The sequence below is a fragment of the Callionymus lyra genome, chromosome 1, assembly GCF_982586985.1.
Source record: "Callionymus lyra chromosome 1, fCalLyr1.hap1.1, whole genome shotgun sequence".
Classification (NCBI taxonomy): Eukaryota; Metazoa; Chordata; class Actinopteri; order Syngnathiformes; family Callionymidae; genus Callionymus; species Callionymus lyra.
In genome coordinates, this window is record NC_141818.1 from 3,391,729 (window position 1) to 3,416,214 (window position 24,486).

The 24,486-nt window shown below is 39.7% G+C and overlaps 1 protein-coding gene across 4 annotated transcripts in view; it reads right to left on the bottom strand.

The window, feature by feature from the left end:
- Window positions 1-3,139: 3,139 nt before the first annotated feature.
- Window positions 3,140-24,486, bottom strand: part of slc20a2 (solute carrier family 20 member 2) — a 54,042-nt gene continuing 32,695 nt past the window's right edge. For 3 of the 4 annotated variants that reach the window (XM_087788151.1, XM_087788159.1, XM_087788166.1), the window contains 10 exons: window positions 19,792-20,315; window positions 16,384-16,524; window positions 15,325-15,410; window positions 12,569-12,665; window positions 12,380-12,499; window positions 12,078-12,311; window positions 10,508-11,138; window positions 10,249-10,434; window positions 7,295-7,379; window positions 3,140-3,414 (listed from right to left, as the gene is read on the bottom strand). In XM_087788151.1, the coding sequence (XP_087644277.1) occupies window positions 3,250-3,414; window positions 7,295-7,379; window positions 10,249-10,434; window positions 10,508-11,138; window positions 12,078-12,311; window positions 12,380-12,499; window positions 12,569-12,665; window positions 15,325-15,410; window positions 16,384-16,524; window positions 19,792-20,083 (2,037 nt within the window). In that variant the 5' untranslated portion in view covers window positions 20,084-20,315 and the 3' untranslated portion in view covers window positions 3,140-3,249. Of the gene's footprint in view, window positions 3,415-6,782; window positions 6,868-7,294; window positions 7,380-10,248; window positions 10,435-10,507; window positions 11,139-12,077; window positions 12,312-12,379; window positions 12,500-12,568; window positions 12,666-15,324; window positions 15,411-16,383; window positions 16,525-19,791; window positions 20,316-24,486 lie in introns of all 4 variants that reach the window. The other variant, XM_087788174.1, reaches the window with a different exon arrangement.

Genomic DNA, 24,486 nt, shown 5'->3' on the forward strand with positions numbered 1-24,486 from the left:
GGCGTGTTGGACTCCTTATGTGCGTACCTGTAACCCTGTGTGTTGGCCTCGACCCTGAAGATGTTTATATGTACCTTATGTGTCTCAGTGTAGTTTTTTTGTTAGTATTGGCTTTTACCTGCATGTCTTTCTCCCTGTGTGTGTGTGTTTCCATGTGTATGCACATCTTCCAGTATTTTCCATGTACGTGTCCCTATCTGTGTGCAAGTCTCCCTATGTTTATGTATATTTGTGTATATCCCTCTGTGTGTGTGTATATGTGCAAGTGTCCTTATGTGTCTGTGTGCATCTCCATGTGTGTGTGTGTAGATGTTCAAGTCTCTATATGCGTCTTTGTGCATCTCCATCTGTGTTTTTGTGTAAGTAAGTAAGTAAGTAATATATATTTATATAGCGCTTTTCGAGACCAGGGTCACAAAGCGCTTTAACAATCAAAACAATACTCAAAACAGTACATACTTCAAAGATCAAGACAACACCGAGAACAACACAGGAGTTCGAGAAATTCAAGGAAAAGCCTGAACAAATAAAAACTTCTTAAGATGTTTCTTAAAGGAGTCAGTAGACTCCTATATGTGAATTTATGCATCTCCCTGTGTGTGTGTAGATGTTCAAGTCTCTATATGTGTCTTTGTGCATCTCCCTGTGTGTGTGTGTAGATGTTCAAGTCTCTATATGTGTCTTTGTGCATCTCCCTGTGTGTGTGTAGATGTTGAAGTCTCTATATGCGTCTTTGTGCATCTCCCTGTGTGTGTGTGTGTGTGTGTAGATGTTCATGTCTCTATATGTGTCTGTGCATCTCCCTGTGTGTGTGTGTAGATGTTCAAGTTTCTATGTGTCTTTGTGCATCTCCCTGTGTGTGTGTAGATGTTCAAGTCTCTATATGCGTCTTTGTGCATCTCCCGGTGTGTGTGTGTGTAGATGTTCAAGTCTCTATATGCGTCTTTGTGCATCTCCAGCTGTGTTTTTGTGTAGCTCTGTACGTGAATTTATGCATCTCCCTGTGTGTGTGTAGATGTGTAAGTCTCTATATGTGTCTGTGCATCTCCCTGTGTGTGTGTGTAGATGTGTACGTCTCTATATGTGTCTTTGTGCATCTCCCTGTGTGTGTGTGTTTAGATGTTCAAGTCTCTATATGCGTCTTTGTGCATCTCCAGCTGTGTTTTTGTGTATGTCTATATGTGAATTTATGCATCTCCCTGTGTGTGTGTAGATGTTCAAGTCTCTATATGCGTCTGTGTGCATCTCCCTGTGTGTGTGTGTTCAAGCCTCCTTGTGTCTGGGTTTTTGTGTAGGTCTCTGTACATTTGTGCATCTCCCTGTGTGTGTGTAGATGTTCAAGTCTCTATATGTGTCTGTGTGTATCTCCCAGTGTGTGTGTGTCTGTGTGCATCTCATTGTGTGTTTTTGTATAGGTCTCTATGGGAATTTGTGCATCTCCATTTGTGTGCGTGTTTGTGAATTTGTCCTCCGTCTGTGTTGTGTACCAAACCGAGGCAGAGCGACTCCCATGAATCTTCAGTAGTGAGGATTGTGTTTCTTTTTCAAAAAAAGGCAATTCATGTGTGTTTTAGTTTTGGCTTCTTCCGCACATCAACCTGGTTGAGTCGTGGACGGCGACTTTGGCATGAGGCTGACGCCTCTCACACCGCCCCCCCCCCCCTAACTCCATCGAAGCCTGTTAGTGTTTGAGGACTCGTGAATATAGAAATGACAAAATCATGTCTACAACATCTGACGACATAAAAAACAAAAACATTATGACCCCCCTCCCTCCCCCAACCCCCCGGTTTAAGGACAGTATTTACAGTACAAATTACATTATAATACATCATTTAAAAATATGAGATCCATTTTCTAAAAACATACGAGAGGCTCTGGGCAAATTAGCAAATCATGTTTCTATAGTAAGCAGCAGAGTGACACCAGCGCCCCCTTCTGTCCGCCCCTGACCTCCTCCACATGTGGCTGACTGGTGACAGTGAGATGATTGACAGGTGGGTTGACTTTTTTTCTTTTTTTCTATTGCAAGCCACAATATTTCACACCAAATCATAAATATTTACACTTTTTTTCGCTGATTCTTTTTTTTGGAATAAAAAGCCTCGTAGGTCCGTGAAGCATCTGCTGAGCTAATGTTCAACCACAGAGTTACTTTATTTAAAGGTTGTTTTTTTTATTAAATGCATTGAAAGTTGCAGTAAAATCACAACGTTTTATTTTATTCAAAAATGTACAGAGAATTTATGTTTTGTTAATAATGTGCTGATAACTTGTGATAAAAACAACGTAGTCTTTTGATTTGGGGATTTTTTTTATCAGCAAATAAAGAACGTGCTGTGACATTAAACGCAACATCAAAAGGAGGAAAATCAGAGTTAAAATTAATCTGATAGTAAATGTGTTTTTTTTTTTTACTTGTTCAGTCATTTCAATTTAAAAAAATATTATTTTGTATATGAGCAATAGTTAATTTTAACAAGTATTTAATTAATTAACGTTAAAAGTATTTCATGTATTTTGTTTTAATCGCTGATTGGTTCCGTTTTGCCATTTCTCTTATAAACAGCTGCAGTGCCCTCTAACGGTCGGGGTTGGTATAAACATTAGAATACCGTAAATGCCATAAATGCTGCGTTCAGAGTCGAGTAAACAAGTTCTTGTAAGATATGCAAATAAATGATAATCAGGTATTTTGGGGCGACCGAGTGGTTTGATTTCCATAATTATGAGGTCAGTGAACGCACCAGTGGTCTGGTAAAAAATGCATTTGAACACAGCATTAACATCCCTAAATAGTTCCTATTAGATGCATCTTTAATTCATGATTTTAAGATGGTCGTCAATGATTTTTTCTCCAAATATGAAGGATAAGTGAAGCAAAAACAAGATTTTTTCTTCTTAATTTCACAATAAATGTTTTCATTCCAGAGACACAGTTGGACATTAGACCCACCAATGCAACACGGACCCATCTGCCGGGGCTGCAGGCTTGTTAGCGTGTGCTTCGTCGCGTCTCATTATTATTATTTTTTTCTGCACCAAAAATAGATTAAAAAGCACAATCTGAGGTTCTCGGAGCTCCCAGGCAGCACGTGAACCGACCCCTCCTCCCCGAAAAAAGACGAGCTCTGAGCTTCCTCCTCACTCTCGCCGTCGCCTCCTTCTTCCTCTGCCCCTTCCGAAAATAAAACCGAGCTTCGATGTTCACACGAGCGTCTCCTCTCCCTCCTCCCCCGGCTAGCGTCCTCACACGTAGGGCAGGATGCCGTAGACGAACAGCGCCATGACGGCGGCGCTGAACAGTCCGGCCACCGGCACCGTCACGAACCAGGCCAGGAAGATGTTCCGGAAGAGACGCCAGTCCACCGCCTTCTTGGAGCGGATCCAGCCCACGGCGACCACCGACCCCACCTGCAGGCCGCGGCCGGAACAGCGGGAGAGAAGCAATCAGACGCAGCACTTGAACAGATTCTTAAAGTGAGAGTTCAAAATTTAACCCATTTTCTACTGACCCTCATGTCGACTAAGGGTTGGGGTTATTTTCAGAGTAATCTTTGTCTTTTTAGAGTTATAGTCAAAAATGTTTGTTCATTTTAATGTAGCCACTGGAGCTCAGTTGTCTTCGTCGTCCAAAAAGAGACTTAAAAACATCCAAACACCTCCATACTCGTCTGTAACGTCCATTTTGTATTGAAGCCTCGACATTTTGGGAAAACTTTTACTAGTATATATTTCAAGGTTGTTTTTAGCGGACATTGATAGCACACCATCAGTTCAAGTATTGCAAGCACTTCCCATGTAGACAGTCGACTGGTGTCAGTACAGGATCAACACAATAACAGGATCAATACAATAATACGCACTGGCCTCTCTGACTCCAGCCAGACAGAAACAATCGATCACTTTTCAGATTTCATTACTGTATTGACAAACTGAGGATGTTTTAAATTAAAGTAAAACGTTGTTTCATAGTGTCGGGCGACGAGTGCAATCTTTTCAAAACAACTTTATAAGAGATTTGAAGATACAAGAAACGATTTCTTTAGACATTATTGTGACAATGAGTGATGTTTTGTTTCCAGTGTGTGTGTCAGTGTTGTTGTTGGTGTGTGTGAGTCTTGTTAGATTAACAATGATGTGTTAAATTATAAAAGACGTGTACTTTGAATCATAAAAAAACAAACAATGACCTTTATAAAAAATGTTTTATGACGTGAGGGAGGTTTATGTTATTTTCAATTCTTGTTTCTTCTAGCGATCTAGAATTATCAATTTTTTTTATTTATAACTTTGATAGAAAACCTTAATTTAACGTATTTAAATCATCAGAATTTATTTTAAATAACTTTTTACTAAAGTTTTAAATAAATAAGTGCTGAAAACATCTTTATAATCGCGTCTGTTTGTTTGTTTACATGTCATTGGAAGAGAATGATGAAGTTGTATTTTTCACATCTGTCAAAACATCGTCACTTCACCTTTGTCAACACTGTAATTGAGTTGATCCTGCACTGACAACAGGAAACACTTATTTACCCGGTGTACTTCCTGTCTGTGTAGGATGTTGGATTAGCAGCTAGCATAGCATCATCTGCTAAAAACAAGCTTAAAATACAGACTTCTTTAAGTAATTTCTGATGTTGAGGTTTCAATACAAGATAGACGACACAGACGAGCATTATGGAGGTATTTGGATGTTTTTAAGTGACTTTTTGGACGAAGTTGAAGACAACTGAGCTCCAGTCGCTACATTTGCACGAACAAACATGTTTGTCTATAACTCTAAAAAATGAACATATTACTGAAAATAATCCCAACCCTTGGTCTACATGAGGGTGAGTAGAAAATAAGTGAATTCTGGGTGAACTATCACTTAGAGCTGCAGGCCCGTCAGGATCTTCTGCCAAGATTCTAAACATGGTTGTCGGAGAGAATCCATCGAGCCTGCAGCTCCTGGAGTTAGTACAGAGGTGTTGAGGTGATAGTTTTACATCCTCCTCTTGACATGACAAACAAGTTTTCTTCTCAATATATCACAAGACTTAACTCATTTATAAGAAGAAGAAATGATTGACATTTCAAGAGGGAGATCCGTAACTGGATCAACACTGGAGGGTCGTCATTTTAGCAAAGAGCTAACAGATAATTCGATAATAATAACATAACTAAAAATAGCTAACCTGTTGCTCTGCATCTAAAGCTTTATTTAGATAATAATAATTATAATTTACTTATATGTGAAATAAAAATCGGGAACGCGTCTCTAGTTTTCTCCCTTAATACCTGCTAACATGCTAATGCTAATATAGTTGAGCTAACCCTTGTTCACATATATTTACTTTCATAAAATGTTGTCAAACGTAGCCAATACTTCACTATAGAGATGTAGTAATAGTCGCTTATATTTTGCTTTATCAAACCTCAATACTTGAGACTCATAGCAAAAGCGCTAACATTTATATCTGACGTCATGTTGAGATCAAATGAAAACATTCAACGGCGTTTGAAGCGCCCTCCAGTGGTTGTTTCAGTCACTGCAATAGTTCAATACACTCGAAAAATAATTGGTAAAATCACAGGCTCATCCTTTTTCACCAACACACAAACACACACACACACACACACACAAACACACAATCATTAACACAGTCTGGACGACGCCTGCAGACGATGTTGCCTTTAAACATCAAATCATTTAACAAGAAAGTGGATTTTATATCCGTTCTTTGCAATATCTTCGGCCGCTCGTCCAGACTGTAGATCAGAGGTCGAGGTAGAACCTCTACATGTGAGTCGATCAAGGGTCGGGAAGTGGGTTACTGGTGGAATTATGGGAATCTGGTGCTGAGGTGGAGGGTGTGGGGGTGATGGGAATTTTTTAGTCAAATAAATATTAGAAAATTTAAAATACCAGTTTTGACTCGTGTGAAGTTTTTTTAAGCCGTCTTTCATAGAGAGGAAGTAATAATAATAATAAATAATATTAATAATAATACAAACAAAAATGTATTAAAATCTTAAATGACATTGAGGTAAATGAGAGTTCAATATTTAAATAACTGGAAAATAATAATATTAAACATTACACATGATATATTTTTGGACATTTTTGAATATTTATTTATTATTAATCATCAGAATACATCTTTTTCTTGCATCCTATTTTAAATTTTATACATTATACACAATTGAAGACATTTTTAAAATTCAATATTTCAGTCACTGTTACATAAATAAATTATTCTTATTATTTATTTGTTTTAAACATTTTAAATTGAGAAATAATTGCATCAATAGAAACTCATATTCTGTCATTTATAATTTAAATTTGTTAAAAAAAAAATCTACCAGTCTATACCTAATTGTATAATCCCTTTTTAAAATAAAAAATAAAATCTATTATAACAGGTAATGTCACGTTTTTTAAATGAACCTTTTTTTCTTAGATTAAATACCTTAATGTGAAACATTTTAACACCATTTTCGCCATAATGAATTAAAGGTTGTTTATATAAACACGTGACACACAAATAATAAGGTTATGGGACATTTAATTATGTATATTTAAACCAATTAAAATTTTGCTTAAAAAAAAAGAGACTTTAATGTAAAATGATACATAGTTTTGGTCCAATATAAATATATTTTTGTATTTATTTGAAAATACTTTTACAGACGAAAACAACACACGAGGTCAAAGCCGCAACTTCGAGAGTTGTGATTGCGTCTACGGGTGCAGCGGCGCCCCCTAGAGGCCGCTCTACCAACGTCCTGGATACCTTGCAGTGGGTGGAGCTTATGGGGATGCCCACATTTGAGGCAACAAGCACTGTTAGCGCACTCGTTACTTCAATGCAAAATCCGCTGTAAAAACACACGAGTAGATGGAGAGAAGGAGGGAGAGGGTGAGAAGGTGCAACAACAACAGGTGGACGGGGTCAGGGGGGCGAGAGAGGGGGGTAGGAGAAGGGGGTCTTGTTGAGGGACCCACAAACCAAACCATGCTGTGAGAGAGAAGTGGAGGTGAGAGACAATGACGTCCAGTCTGGAGGTCCTGTGGAGGAAATCAGGGCGGGGGGGAGGGTGTAAAGGCAGGGGGGCACACTGCTGTCAGGGAAGGGGGATTGATTGTCTTAGCCGGGAGATGATTGACAGCTGAGTTTTCCAGCACGTTTTTTTTTTGGGATCAAACAAGTTAAACCTGAAGACTCAGTGTGCCACCCCATCCATCACCCTCCCCTACCCTCGCAGGGGGCCCCGGGGCGGGGGTCCGGCCGGAGCTCAGTCATACCTTGCAGTGCGTGGTACTGACAGGGATTCCGATATTGGAAGCAAACACGACTGTGAGAGCAGACGCCAGCTCAATAGTGAACCCGCTGTGGAGGAGGAAGGAAGAGGGTGCAGAGAGTCATTGTAGTACCTGAGAGCAGCCGAGCGGGGGCGCTGTCTCACCACATTGTCACACACACAGAAGGTCAAGAGCGACTGGCGGGTAAATCATCCACGAATGTACACAAACGGCTTTGTCAAACTTTAACAAACGTTTATAGCACGTCTGGAATTTTTTTTTGCTTTAATGATTGTCGGCCATCTTGGATGAACTGGACGAATAATTATGTTCTGAATTCACTGCTGTTTGCTAGCATCAGGCTACATGTAAGAAACACTTCCTGTTTCTGCAGTATTTCAAAATAAATCCCTTGAGAATCTGACGGGAAATTGAAAATAATGTTAGGAAGTTAAACCCGGTCAGCAGTACGAGCAAAAAAACAAACAAAAAACAAGTCACCCGATAAAACCTAAACCGAATGGCCATAATATTATGACCACTAGAGGCACAGAACATGAGTCACCAAGTCGGCAAATGATTCCACAGGAAGCTAAGAGAATTGATATTTGTTTTAGAAGCAACTGTTTTTTACATTAGTCAAAAAGAACAAAAAGAAAATACATATTTATTATAATAATATGTTTGTACTCATGTACTTTTTTTTAAAGCAGATACTGAGATTAATTGTAAGATAATAAGTAATGGTGTTAATAAATTAAACTACCTTTAAGTAATTGAACGTTATATAAGAATTGCCTAAATAACTAAATACAAATGTTTATTATTTAAACATGATTAATACAAGAGCATTTCTAACCTCATGATCAATATCAGTATGTAAATAAAAAATATATAAATAACTAAGTATATGTAGTGCTTCTTTTTTTACATAATTATTTGCTATTTTCACTTTAAATTTTTTGATTCAATATAATAGTTGAATAAGACTTTATGCTTGAATTTATCTTCTTCTTACGGACACTTCTTCACATGAAATATTTAATTCTTCAGCGGTCGGAGGTGCTGCCCCCTCGATGTCCAACTACAAAAGTCTGGCTCCTCCGTCTCGGCCCCGACACAAACCCTCTTTGTTCCCCTGACGCTTGGAACCAGACGCCGAGGTGGAACCTCGGGACCAGAGCAAATCTGTCTTTGAGAGGAGCGAGAAGAGAGGGATGAGGCCGAAGAGGAGAGCAGACGAAAAGGAAGTGCCAAAAGTAAAGTGGGAGGCTGATATCATTAGAGCGACGGTGGGAAAGAAAAAAACCTGAATGGAAAAAATAAGATTTAGGAGAGAGAGCATGAAAGAAGTGGAACAGAAGAGACATTAAAAAAAAAAGAGTAAAAGAAGGAGTCAGAGCGGCGAGAGAATCCAGTTCCCACTGAGCCCCCCACACCCCCTCGACAATGGCTGCTCCTCGCCCAGAATACAAAACAACTTCCTGTAACCCTTCGGACATTCCTGCCGGGGCAACAACATGGATGTCAGCGACCCGGACTTCAGTGAGAGCAAAAAAAAAAAATCCTCCGGTCGTCAACATGACATGTTTGATATATTTTTAGTTTGTCCAGACGGAGCTACTACTAAAAATAAAACCCTTTTTTCTTTTCTTTCTCCCTGAAGCGTCTTTCAATACTGACTGTTATAGATACTGACTCACCGATATTTACCATATTTTCTGGACTATAGGTCGCACCGAAGTCGGACTAAAAATGCACAGTTAAGAAAAAAAAAACAATAGTATAGTAGTCAATTTTTTAGGTTGAAATTACATTTTTACGATAGGTTAACTTTCACGAAAAAAGGAATCAAACAAAGGTTCTCCCGCAAAGTCGTTTATACTTATCATCTTGGCAACTACCTTGGTGCCGATTATGACGGCCGCATTGAAAAGCACTTTAGTTTTTAGCTTTCTTTAGCTTTTTTTGTATTTTTTTTCTCTGCTAATTTCTAGCTAACTCTCTGCTACTTTCTAGCTAACTCTCTGCTAATTTCTAGCTAACTCTCTGCTAATTTATAGCTAACTCTTTGCTCATTTCTTGCAAACTCTCTGATTATTTATTGCAAACTCTCTGCTAATTTCTTGCCAACTCTCTGCTAATTTCTTGCTAACTCTCTGCTAATTTTTTGCTAACTCTCTGCTAATTTCTTGCTAACTCTCTGCTAATTTCCTGCTAACCCTCTGCTAATTTATTGCTAACTCTCTGCTAATTTTTTGCTAACTCTCTGCTAATTTCTTGCTAACTCTCTGCTAATTTCCTGCTAACCCTCTGCTAATTTATTGCTAACTCAAAGCTTTCTTTTATTGTTCAATGTTTATCACTTTTCCTTTTAAGATGTTTACCTTTTCAGTGTAAAAGAAGTAATGGGAGCAGAAGATACAGGAAGGCTAGAGCGCCCTCTGGCAGTGGTGGGAAATTAATCTTAAATTACCGTAAATATTTGAATAAACAAGACGCCAACACCAGCCAAACTCCGAATGGCTTGTAGTCCAAAGGACACGGTACCGTTTGTATCAATGAAAAAAAGTCAGGAAAGAGGATTAAACGGCTTGAGGATCGAGCTCGGAACGCTTTAGGGTCAAATCGGGCGTCTTTCCTCGGAGGAATTTTCAATTTGTTTTCACACACAACAGGAAGTCCAACCTGCAGCTGCTCGTCCACACAACACACGCGCAGGACTTTGATGTAATCTCTCCGAGTGACTCATCGAGTCTTCACAGCAAACAAAAGGATTTCTTCCCCTCGTCGTCATCTTTTGAATACTTTTTTTTGTTGTGGTTAATATATTCATACAGTATATTCATTTTAAACGTATTTTGTCAAAATGTTTTAGTAAAGACTCAACTCCACATTGACCTTGGTGACCTCTCATCCCTCCCAGTCCTCCCCCCCCCGCTAGCGTCAGCTCTCACCTGGAAGGGGTGATGGGGGTGAGGTCCTTCCCCATGGTCTGGATGACGCGGCGTCCCCAGACCCACAGGCCGGCACAGATGCCGATGCCGCCGTAAAACAGCAGCCAGATCGGCGTGGAGGCGTCCTGCATCACTCCGCCCTGGTCGTAGATCATCCACAGCGCCACCAGGGGGCCGATGGCATTACTGCAACGATGGAGGAGAACATTAGGAGCCGTTTCTGACGTTGTTCTCGGGGAACTAAAGTTCGATGTGTCACCTGACGTCGTTGCCACCGTGAGCGAAGGATCCGAAACACGCGGTGAGAATCTGCAGGAAGTGGAAGAGCAGGAACACCTCCGGCTTGTCCTTCTCGTCTTGCTCCTCCTCCACCATGTCGTCCAGGGGCATGGGCGCCGGGGCCCCTTCCTCCTCCAGCCCCTCCAGCTCCGTGGCCAGCTTCATCTCCACGCCGCCTTCCTCCGCCTCGATCTCCGCCTCGGCGACGGCGTTGCAGTAGGACGAGTAGCTGTCGTAGCGTATCCTCTTCTTGGAGTACGACACGCTGTTGCTCCGTCCTCCTCCCGCGCCCACCAGCTGCTCGCTGTCCTCGCGGGACTCCGACCGGACCACCGGCTGCACCGGCATGCCGCAGATGGCGGCGGTGTAGCAGGTATAGCTGTTGTTGCGGCGCAGCAGACGGTAGTTGTTGTCGGCCGGGCCGGCGCCGCTGCGGTCCGTGTCGTCCATGCGGCCCAGGTGGATTTTGTGGAGCAGGTCTTTATAGAGACCTGAGTCCTTGTGCACCGTGTGGTACACCTGACCGTCGCTGCGCATGTGGCCGTCGAAGCTGAAGCTGCCGTTCGACACCGGAGACTTGAGGCAGCCGTTGGTCATCGAGTGAGTTCGACCTGCAGAGAGAAAAGTGCTTATCTCAATCTACTTATGATTAGGGCGTTATATTGGGGGGATATATTGCGATTCTGTAGTAACAAGTATATATGTGTAGTATTGTCCAGTACTTGACTCTGGTGTTGCAAAATTTACAGACCACATGACTCCTGACTAAGTCGTAACTTTCATTTGTTTTCAAACCAAAACATCAGCATTAAAAGTTGCTGGAGTATCCTCTCGTCCTCAGTCATCACCAGGATCTCGAGGGATTTCATTGTTCCTTTAGCTGCAAGCTAAAAGTAGTTTTTTTTCCACACCTTATTAAACTATAAATCATAAAACAACTCGATAAATACCACATTATTTGAAAGCTTACATTAATAAATTAAGATCTTAAACAAAGAAAAAATATCAATAAAGTTCAGTTGAATATCATTATGGTATCATGAAAACAAAAAAGGCAAAGTTTTTGCTTAGGTTTTTCTATATTTTCTTCTTCTTCTACTTGTAATCTTTTATTTGCCATCACTTGAGGATTTATTTACTTTTAAATTAACGATCACATTTTAAAGTTTTTACCATAGATTTACATTACATATGAAGTCGTAACTGCTTTCATTTGTTTTGAAACCAAAATATGTCCAAACAGCTGTAAAATCTGCTGGAGTCACTGTATCCTCTCATCCTCAGTCATCGTTGGGATTTCACAATAATTTATTCTAAACTGTTGCCATCTAGGGGCCAGAAGTTTAATTGCAACACAAACATGAATGTGATTTTTTTTTAATGCTAGTTGTACATTTTAAAATATATGAAATAATTTTATTTGAAACACATTTTATTAAAAATATCAACCATTAAAGAAACATGTTAAATATTAATAAGTTTTTACACCTTAACTGAATCTAAGTTGATGCTGCCACTCTAGTACTTTAGTGATATTTCAAAGCTCCTACCATAAGCCCGGCCGTTGGGCATCACGGTCCCGCCGTTGGCCATGCTGGTCAGCTCTCCGCTGGAGGCCCGGTTCATGCGGTCGCTGCTTCCTCCCGTGAGCGGCAGCACGGCCTCGTCGGTACCCTTCGCTCCGGGGAGCTCCTTGAAGACGGGACTCTCCTCCTCCTCCTCCGGGATCTTATCCAGACTCTCGCTGGAGATCCGGGACAGGGCCTGCTCCTTCTTTAGCCGACCTGAGGAGAGAGCGCGAGGGGTGAGTCCAACGGATACCGACGGATCCCGTGTTGAACCGATTCCTCACTTGCTATCTTCCTCCTCATCCAGGGACAGACGATGAACCAGACTATGGCGGCGCAGACCAGCGAGCCGGCGAGCGTGATGAGGAAGATGGCCCACACCGGCAGCATCTCCAGGCCCAGCACTGCAGGAACACACTGGATTAACAGAACGTTCCGGGAATATAACAAAGGTTTGCCAAAATGTTCCTCACGCGGCGCTCCGGTGTACATGATGGAGAAGGTGTTGATGCCGATGGTGGTGGCGTAGAAGAGCGGCAGCGCCCGCAGTCCGTTGGGAACGGAATCCTCCTGCGAGGAGAGACCAGTGTCAACATTCACTGATCATGTGACTGTTTCGTTAAGATCCAGGCGTGTCAAACTTCATCACTGCGGGTCAAAATCTTTTAGCAGTTTTGGAATTTTTATTCACCAAAATGACTTTAACAGGATGAAATTCCCATCAAATTCATTTGTAGTGACAAGTATATATTTGTAGTATTGTCCAGTACTTGATTCTGGTGTTGTAGTATTTACAGACCACATGACTCTTGACGAAGTCGTAACTGCTTTCATTTGTTTTCAAACCAAAATATGTCCAAACATCAGCTTTAAAAGCTGATGGAGTATCCTCTTGTCCTCAGTCATCACCGGGATCTCGAGGGATTTCATTGTTACTTTAGTTGGGGTGGAAGTAACGACTGTTGCTATTTAGCATTCGAAAGTTTGATTGCAACACAAAAAAATCAACGCCAAATATTTGCTCATTAATAAAGAACAAACAAATTCCCATCAAATTCATTCCCTTTAGTTTTGCCATTATTGGAATTTTCAGTGAAATTGTTGACTTTAATAATATCTGTTTCTTATTTTATCTTAAACAATGACACTTTTATATCAACATGAATCTACTTTGATTTTTGAGTCAAGCACCCAGTGGGTGACATGAAATAACTTGGCTGCACATAATTTAGACGCTTTTCCCATTTTCTTTTAGATGGTTTTAGTGAGAATACGTGTCCAAATATCCGCTTTGAAAGCTCCTGGAGTCGACTGTATCCTCTCGTCCTCAGTCATGGTTGGGGTATCACAAGAATTTGATCTTCGTTTGGCGGTAAAAACTGCTGCCATCTAAGTGGCCAGACTTTTAATTTCAAGACGAAAATTTACGTGAATATTTGCTTTTAAAATTTTAAATATATTAAATGATTTTATTTACTCATCGTGTTTTTTGTACACAACCAAAAAAAGCGACCTAGAGATAAAAACGACTTCACTAACTTTAAATAATTAATTTCTTGACGGACCGTAACTTTATCTCCCTCTACATCTGGGGGTCACCCAAACTTTTCCCAGTGAGGGCAACGTAACTTTCAGTCAGTTTGTAACAGAAAAAGTGTAACAATCACAGGGGGGACCCTCCCCCAAAAACCCAAAAGAATAACACTATTTATGAAATAAATAATAACCAAAAACACTCTGTGTTAAAAACGTTACGACCTTAAAATACTTCAAACCAGACCTTCGTAGTACTACGGTTATAAATAATAACTTAGAGGAAAGCTTGATCGCAGCTCGTTCAACATGGAATCCAAAGCAACACCGTCACTAAGAAGTGACTCAAGTCTTCTTGGCGGATCCTTAGAAGGATCTAAAGGAGAAGAGTTGGTTCTGGTGTCAAGACGAGCGACTGAACCAACGATACATCAACATGAGGAATCACCGAGTGACTCATTCTCTTCTGAATCCCTGACCCGAGGACGATCATCTCGGTCCAGGTTACATAACCCAAGATTCCGCCGGTGTTTTGCCAAATCGATGCTTATCTGGGCCGATGATCTTTGGGCAGGTTCGTGCTGACTCGTGTGGATTGTTGTGCAGAAGAACACGATGTTAAAGTGTCAGAAGTGAGATATTTACACAAGAACAGCAGCTCATAAAGTCAAGGCTCGTAAAACAGTTTATTTTAAACCGCTTTCCTTTTTAGTCATTTTAGTCATCTGCGACCTAACGAAACCAGTGCTTTTAATTTTATTTAATTTAATTTTTTATTGCCAGTGTTTTTGGTCTTTGGTTCTAAGGTTCAATTTAACCCCAAGATAAAACTTTGTTTCTCTTTGTTTATTATAGATTTGAATCAAAAGACCAGCAAATCTGGTTAGAAATAACAAACCTGGCTCTTCAAATATGAAATTGACGACTTTTTTATGACAAACAAAAAACGTTCTTAATGGTTAGTAAAATTTTTGCCAACATTGTCGGAATAAAAAGGACAATATTATTTATAAATAGTTTTTATTTTAACTTAATGGATCGTTCTATGACTCCAGAGTCACTTGAGAGGATGATTTGTCATCATCTCTGTGTCTCTATTTGGTTTATAATTTTAAAGACATTTATTCTTATACAAATACTTAATTGTTTAATAGTTGAGATTGTTTAATTAACCATACACATTTGTTTATAACGTATTCTACCTCAAATTTATTGATCTTTATTGAAAGAAATCTAAAAGTTTCCATATTATTCTCTATATTCTTCATATTTAACAATAATAATGTCTTATTTTTATAACATTTTTTCACATATTTATTGATTTCTATTGAGATTCTGCCAATTTTTTTTTTTTATGATTTAATCTATTCCTGAATATCATCTGCATTAGCAGAATTAATCAAAACTCTGCCCTGCTTTAGAGGTTTAAGGTAATTTTTTGTACTTGCTGAGAGATTCTCACCATAATCTTTTTTGCGTCTAGTTCAGGGTATTCTTTAGGGCAATACAGGTGGATTCTGTGAGAGATTTAAGGAGCAACTGGAGGACCACGGGTCAGCGTACGATACAATGTGTCCTACTAGAAGTCTTCCATGGATGAACCAGAGCTACATGTGGATCGAGAGGTGCCAGATGTTAGTTCCAGGGACACGTTTTGATCACAGGAGACGAGCTTTAACAAAAAACTTCAGCCCACCTTGTTGAGGATGACGTGTCTGATGATGAGGAAGAGCAGTCCGGACATGAGTCCAGAGAGGAGAGGGGAGATGAACCAGGACGCCACTGCAAAGAAGGAAACCGTTAGATAATACCAACATTTACTGCCTAAACTAGATAAAATCTGGTGACAAGTTATTTATGTCACGAGGTGCAACGATACAATATATATATACTGTATATTCGTAGTTTTGTCGAGTACTTGACTCTGGTGTTGCAGAATTTACAGACCACATGACTCTTGACGAAGTCGTAACTGCTTTCATTTGTTCATCAGCTTTAAAAGATGCTGGAGTCGACTGTATCCTCTCGTCCCCAGTCATCGCTGAATATCCGTCTAGCGACCATAAGTTTAATTGCAACCAAAAAAAATTAACAATTGAATGTTTTGTAAATATTTTCATGTTAATGTAAATTTTTTTTAAATTTATAACTGTATCCTCTCGTCCACAGTTATCTCGATGTTCCTTTCACTACAGATGACATAACGGCCGCTGACATCCAGCAACTGGAAGTTTAATTACAACACAAAAATGAACATATACCGTGAATATTTTCATGTTTATTGTAAATAAATAAAAAGACACATTGAAATACAAACGATAAAATAAGTATCTTTTTATGAAATTGCGATACAAGGCTGTTGGACGTCGACTGAGAGAGACCAGAGAGGAGTTGCTACCTCAGGACTGGACCCGGGTGCCTCATGCTGACCCATTTTCACCAAAAGGGAAAACACAAGTCATTAAAACGCTGCTGCCCTGGTGCTCATGTGCCCTTTGTTGCCACTCTTGGCTCTCGGGAAGGAGTCAGCGAGTGCACCGGGCCGGTTCTGTGATCCCCCCCAGAAAGAAAAGTCGCATCTGAGACTCTTCGATCGGGACCAGCATTCTTCAGCTCTCAACAACCGTCGAGAGCTGCGAGCTGGTCTTTTCTGTCGTGCACTCTAGAGACACGCCACAATAGAATATGTATTTTTGTGGTTTTTCCAAAATGATGGCTTGAAAAAAATGGCCAGAAATGATGGATCCAGACCTACCGATCTTAACCAGCTGCATCCACTGAACCCCCTTCGTGCCGATGGCTACCATGGAGAAGCCGATGGTGGCGCCGACGATGCAGTGGGTCCCAGAGATGGGCAGTCTGAGGAAGGAGGCGATGAGTTGCCACACGGCAGAACCTGAAACAAAAGTTCGACGTTATCTTTGCTCTACTTGTCGAGCCTTGGACCAGTTTTCGAACACGTCAAATACACTTGACGAAATCTTAAGTTCTTTTTCTTTTTCTTTTTCTTCACTTCTGTTTGACCTTTTTTTTAAGTGATCAAAAAATCCTAAAATAAAATCTAACAGATAAGCGCTAACAAAAAGCAAAATTCAACTGTATCCTCTTGTCCTCAGTCATGTATAATAGACACGTAATTGAAATAAAAACTACACTAAAATGATCAAATAAGCATCTTTTTTTGAAATTGCGATAATATACAAGGTTTGTTGGACGTTCACTGAGAGAGACCAGAGAGGAGTTGCTACCTCAAAGTCAACTGTATCCTCTTGTTCTCAGTCATCCTGCAGGATGCTGCGGAGGACGTAATAACTGGTGCCATCCAGTGGCTGGAAGTTTCAATTGCAACAAATTAACATAAACTGAACATCTACATGGTAATTGTAAATAAAAAAAATTGAGGTAAAACTATGAAAAATGTCCTTGTATTTTATTTTTTATAAAAACTACCTTGAATTAAGCACAGATGTTTGAGTTTATTTAATAACATTTTATTAATTTTTCTCTTGTTATTTTGCTTACCAAACCCTAATACTCTAATAGTTCCTGACCTTGACCCTAAATAGAAAATGAATGACATAAAACTTTGAAAATTGGAATAATTAAAAAAATGGCCGTCATAAATCCACGTGTTAAAATTCTTAGAACCGATTTTTTTTTCTATTTTCTTCTTGTTTTTTAAGTTTTGTTTTTCTCATCCAAATGTTCTTTTAAATGACAAAAAAAATTGTAGTGGCGACATAAAATAATATTAAATTTAAAAAGAAAACAAAATACATTCTATTTAATTAAGGAAAAAATTACATCTGACGCTTGCAAAACCGATTTTGGAAAAAATTCAGCTAAACCGACAAATGGTGTCAGAGGTGGGATGTGTTCGACTCAGACCCAGGTCTCGAGGGAAAGGGTCGAGTATTTCTCTGTGACCGCGTTTGTATGCTGAGACGTTTTTTTGTTCAGCAACAGGTGCTGCTTTAATTATAGTTGCGAGAGGTTACAACGTGAGACGTTCGTCGATCAACACCCCCAAAAATAAACTCTGACAAAGAAAATGGTCAAAGGTCATGTATCAAAGATGTTTAAATATCCTGTTTTAGTCTCTCTAATGTGGTTAAATGAAGAAAAAATGTCTCTTCAGAATGCGACGAGGATTTCCCTGCACCCTCTCTTTCGACGCCAGCGTGTCGCCCTCCGATTACTCCGTAATTAAACGCGCCGGCGCCGCAGGAGCCTCTTTGTTCGCCGCTCGCCGCTTCATTAGGTTGCTACGAGCTAATGCTGATAATTAAAGCTTTAAATGTGAATTATTTTTGGGCCTTGGATTAAGAAACGTCGGAATGATCGGTTATTATTAACAATGACTGGTACATTTTTTACGTTCCACTCCCGACACACGAAAGTAATTACCAGTCCTACAAATCCAAGCGAGTCCCTGTGACTGAGAAAAAGCAGCGGCATGATCTAGTGATTCAGAATGAACAGTTTTTTCATTTATTTTTGATGGTAAACAGGGTTTAACTTCCATAAAACTTCGATCAAAGTAGACATTTTTTAGACATTAAAACTTTGGGGTTCTTGGGCTCATCTGTGTTGGACTCTTTTGCTTTTACCTTTTTTTTTTTTTTAAATACAGAAAAATGTTGACGTCTTTTACTTAATCAATGATGAATAATTTAAGAAAAATAATCTAAACTTTTATATGCATATACAACTCAAACATGGAGTCCAACAACACTGCCAGGACCATAATGAGTCCTACAGGGAGGGAACTAAATTATTTCCTACAAATCTGTGAGAATCCTAATGAGTCCAACAAGGAGGGAACTCATAGGTTCAGACAAATCTGTGAGAATCCTGATGAGTCCTACAAGGCAGGAACTCAAATGAATCCAACAAATCTGTGAGAATCCCAATGAGTCCTACAAGGAAGGAACTCTAATTTTTCCAACAAATCTGTGAAAATACTAATGAGTCCTACAAGTAGGGAACGCAAAAGTTCATACAAATCTGTGAGGATCCTGATGAGTCCTACAAGGCAGGAACTCAAATTAATCCAACAAATCTGTGAGAATCCTGATGAGTCCTACAAGGCAGGAACTCAAACGAACCCAACAAATCTGTGAGAATCTTGATGAGTCCTACAAGGCAGGAACTCTCATTTTTCCGACAAATCTGTGAAAATACTAATGAGTCCTACAAGTAGGGAACTCAAAAGTTCAGACAAATCTGTGAGAATCCTGATGAGTCCTACAAGGCAGGAACTCAGATTAATCCAACAATTCTGTGAGAATTGTAATGAGTCCCACAAGGCAGGAACTCTCATTTTTCCAACAAATCTATGATAATCCTAATGAGTCCTACAAGTAGGGAATGCAAAAGTTCAGACAAATATGTGAGAATCCTGATGAGTCCTACAAGGCAGGAACTCAAATTAATCAAACAAATCTGTGAGAATCTTGATGAGTCCTACAAGGAAGGAACTCTAATTTTTCCGACAAATCTGTGAAAATACTAATGAGTCCTACAAGTAGGGAACTCAAAAGTTCAGACGAATCTGTGAGAATCCTGATGAGTCCTACAAGGCAGGAACTCAAATTAATCCAACAATTCTGTGAGAATTGTAATGAGTCCTACAAGGCAGGAACTCTCATTTTTCCAACAAATATGTGATAATCCTAATGAGTCCTACAAGTAGGGAATGCAAAAGTTCAGACAAATATGTGAGAATCCTGATGAGTCCTACGAGAAAGGAACTAAAAGGAAATTCAAAAAATCTGTGAGAATCCATAGGGGTCCTACAAGGAGGGAACTCAAAACTTGAACTACCTCATTAGAGAAAAACCACACACTTGCGCTCAGATGATTTCATTCATATCTCAAAAGTAAGAGTTGAAACTAAATTTGAAAAAAATCTGTTGAATTTATCTTCATTTCTACTTTTAAAGCAACCATGTAATATTAAAACTCATATTAAGAAGCTTAACTTTATTGTTAACCAGGGCTACATAATAAGTTGTGCTGATTAACAATTAAAAAGATGAAAAGGTTTCATGAACGCATTACTGTCTCTCAGATGTTGGAGCAGAAAATCTTCTATTGAAAAACGTCAGAAAAAACTTTCAAGGTCATTTTCTACTTTAGAATAAAATCTGCTGCGACTCACCGACCATGGCGCTGACCTCTCCCGCCATCAGCACCGGCACCGTCTCGTTGTACAGGCTGACGTCGATGATGCCCTTCCGTATGGTCTCCCCCACCTTGGCCCCCAGCAGCATGGACCCCAGGGTCTCGAAGATGGACGCCAGGATGCAGGCCTGCTTCAGCGTGACCACGCCGGAGCCCACCGCCGTGCCGAAGGAGTTGGCCACGTCGTTGGCGCCCACCGAGAAGGCCAGGATGAAGGCTATGATGAAGCCGAAGATCACCATCCACAGATACGAATCCAGATCCACCATCTTGACGCGTCGTGGGGCCACGAGGGGAAGTCGTGGAAAAAAAAAGTGGTTTTGATCCGAGAGCGAAAGGACTTTTTGTTGCTCGTCCTCGTTCTTCGTCCCCCTGGTGGTGAAGCGTGTGCGGGGAGGAGCACGGCTGCTAACTTTGGAGCTCAGTCCAGAGGTGTGAGACTCGTGAGGGTTGATGCAGGAAGCTGTCCATGGTTGAAACCGGAGGCACTGGATCCGTCACCTGCAGACCAGAGACACATCATCAGCGTGAGGAAGAGGAGGAAGAGGAGGAAGAGGAGTGAGTCAGAAGAAGCGTGTTAAGAGAGCAAGCGAGCAGAACTCCCCGAACGTCTCGCATCAGAAATCACTCTTGGAATGAATTCAATCAGACGCCTCAGCGGGGGGGCGGCCGGCGGGAGGACGAGCGTCTCACGCCGGTAACACCTCCTTCCTCGAGGACAACAGTTGAGACACAATTTTATCTCAATATGGTCGAACCGACGACTCTGAAGACACTCATTACATCCAAGCACGCCCAAGTTAAAGCGGCAGTACGTAACATTCCCTGATCATTCGTTTCATTGTCAACGACTCTCTAGCTTTACACACCAGAGCGTCTTTGTGGCCGTGACGGATAATGGACTCCAGATTCACAACTGCTTACATTGTCGCAATTACACTGTGCCGACAGTAGGGGGAGTAGGAAACCAATTTGTCAAAACTAGGAGCTAAGGATAGATTCCAGTGACCTCTGACCCCTTGTAAAAAAATTCCAAAAACTTTCACAAACAGTCAAGTTTATGGAACGATTAAACGATTAAACATGATGATATGAGCAGTTGAAAAACACATTTCAGTCGTTAAAGAAAAAACAACAAGCACTTAGAGAACACATACCTCTGCCAAGGAGCTTGAATTACCACTACCTGACCATTAAGTATGGAAGTAAATCGTACTAAAATTTTACAGCATGAAAAACAGACTTTAAAAAACATCTAATTTCTTTTTTTTTAGTGAGTAAATAATATCTAGAGTAGATAATTAAGTGTTAAAGAAAATGCAATGTAAAAATTCAATGTTAAAACAAACTAAATGCGAAACATTTGAGCTTTGTTTACTTCTCCTTGTTTGCCTGGATTTCTTACACTTTATTTTACATTTATACGTTTTCACGTCGAATTTTAACATTTAATTAATTTTAAAAAAATAGTTTTCACATACATTTTTCACGTTGAATTCTTCTCTGAATTTATGAATGCATTGAAAAATAAATAGTGTTTGAAATGTAATGGTTTCTGACACGAGATAGAAACACATTTACTTTCATACTTAAATCTCTCGTTATTCTTTTATAGAAATGTTAATGTTGAATGAGAACATTTTGTTGCCATAGTTACATGGTTTGGAAACCTTCAGACACATGTAGGCAAGTCATTTTTTGACTAAAGTAAATAATAAGACCCAGAAGAAGTTCTTATATGCCACAGAAAATGAGCTTCAAGAGCTCGTGTTCATTGATTGAATAATAAAAGAAACACATTTTTTAAATATTCTCCTTTCAACCTCAGACCATCTTGAGCAACTTCTGTGCAACGATTATACAAAAAGAAGTTTTTGCTGCAGCAGAAGTTTCTCCTGCGACTGCATTGCAGAGAGAAGAGAGTGTTTTTGTTTCTGGACTTGAGGTCAGGAGAGTTAATTCGAGTTACGAGAGAGAAAGTTCCCCGAAAAACTCCTCTTTGAATATCTATTCATATTATTCTGCATATTTTATCCACACATTCGGAATAAATTACTATTTCTGGTCGTGTCGCAGAGTCGCACGAACGCATTTCAAAGTTCTTTGAATAAAGTTTTAACGGATGTTTGGCGAAATTGAGATTTGGCCGGACCTTCTGCCAAAACCATTTCAGAATGATGGTTTTCTGCTTTATAAGATTTAAATGAATAAAGAATAAAACCATTTACAATGACGCAGATGTGATGATGGTGAAGAACGACGCTGAATGTAATGTCTTCATTTAAGTTAAAAAATGAACAGAAATTTTCCTACGAATCTGTGACTAATCGAATGAGTCCTACAAGGAAGGAACTCAACATTTTCAGTGAAATCCGTGTGAACCCTTATGAGTCTTACAAGGAAGGAACTCAATTTTTTTCTTCAAATCTGTGAGAAATCTAATGAGTCCTACAAGGAAGGGACTCAAAATGTTCTCTCAAATATGTGAGAAATCTAATGAGGCCTACAAGGAAGGGACTCAAAATGTTCTCTCAAATATTTGAGAAATCTAATGAGTCCTACAAGGAAGGGACTCAAAATGTTCTGGCAAATCTGTGAGAAATCTAATGAGTCCTACTAGGAAGGGACTCAAAATGTTCTCTCAAATATGTGAGAAATCTAATGAGTCCTACAAGGAAGGGACTCAAAATGTTCTCTCAAATATGTGAGAAATCTAATGAGTCCTACAAGGAAGGGACTCAAAATGTTCTCTCAAATATTTGAGAAATCTAATGAGTCCTACAAGGAAGGAACTCAAAAATTTTCTGAAAAATCTGTAAGAAATCTAATGATTCCTACAAGGAGGGAACTCAACATTTTTTGTCAAATCTGTGAGAACCCTGATGAGTCAAAATCGCAGAGTAATTCAGATTCACTTCCTGATATAATTATTCACATTATATTCTTTAAAAGAACATAAAACTCACTCATAGTTTGATTTTAAAGCCATTAAATATAAGTCATGTCAACTGTAGCCGTCAAAGGGTTAACAGGTAATAAGAGTCATCGTTGGCTTATCGTAGCATAAAGCATCCGAGTGGTTTCTCTAAGCTAGCGTGTTAAAGTTTCCATGATTTTAAGCATGATTTCAAGTTTCTTACCGGCCTCTTAAAATGACTTTTGCAGTCCAGATCTTGACTTTATAAACCAGAACCTCGGTGTCTAATAGTGATGCAGAGATTTCAATCCTCAATCCTCTCCACGCGAGTTTTGGTCGAACCAGATGTTCCCGCTAGTTCCTGTAAATCGATGGATTTTTTTATCCCACAAATGCTAATATGTTGTGCAGCGAGCTCGGTGGGCCGCCTGGCTCTGGTGGTCTTCAGCAGTGAACAACATGTTCCGGGGAATACTTCGGTCGCGGCCGCAGCGTTTAAGTCATTTGCGACAATTATCCGGCGAAGCCGCATCGAGAGCTTTAACCGTAAACAGCTTTGAACGTTCCCAGAGTTCTCGTAGTGGAGTGGGCGGCGCGTGGGGGGGGGGGGTTTTACCAAACACCCCCAACCCTGAGGTCGAGGGAACCACAACGTTGAATATCACCATTAACGGAGAGAGACCTCCGGGGAGCTGCCACCTCACAGCGATGGCCGCCGTCCAACGTCCTCACGATGGTCTCGGAGCCGCGTGAGGACGATCGACCGGAGGAAACCTGGAGAGCTTCTCGATGACTCGCTGATGGATTCTTAATCAGATCTGAAGTCATGTCAAGTGCAGAGAAGACGGACGAGTTGCTTCAGCGTCAGGTTCTCACACTTTTAAATCTAATGTACTTCTTTCAAGGCGTACTGGAGGTGTGAGAAGAGATAGAGACACTTAAATATCGAGATACTTTGTTAATCGGAAGTACTGTATTGATTTTTTCAAGTTTTTAAAATCATTTTTTTTAATGTTTTTAATGACTAAACGTTATTACTTTTTAAATATTGTTAGTTCATTACAAGGTCAGGGGTTACGTTTCTCAAGGTCACATCATTTTTTTGTGACTGAGGGAAAGTCATGCAACAAAAAAAACGTAATATTGTAAAAAACTAATAAAACGCTACAAATAATATGTTAATAGATATTATTTCATGATGAATAAAAACAAGTACATGTTTTTTCAAAGAAAATCATCATTTTTGTTTCATTTTTGTGGGCTTTCCAATCATGTTCTATAGTTCTTTGCTGCTTCACATTACAATTGAGTTTATTTTTATTTGCTAAACACTTTATGATGATTATGATAAAAAATTGTTCATAATAGTTACATTTTTATCCTTTTTTCGTTTTTCATATTTTTTTTAAGTGTCTATGAATTAAAAGAATTCGATAAAAAAATTGAATTTACAATTAACATGCAATTATTCACAGCGTTTGTTCCTTTTTTATGTTGCAATTCAACATCCGGCCGCTAGATGGCGGCATTAATTATGTCCTCCGCCGCTAAACTAAGAATTAAATCCTAAGAGATGACCAAGGACGAGAGGATACAGTGGACTCACAACACATTCAATTGTTAATTATTGTGTTGCAATTTAACCTCTGGTCGCTACATGAGATCCAGTGATCACTGAGGACGAGAGGATACAGTGACTCCAGCAGCTTTTAAAGCTGATGTTTAGACATATTTTAGTTTCAAAACAAATGAAAG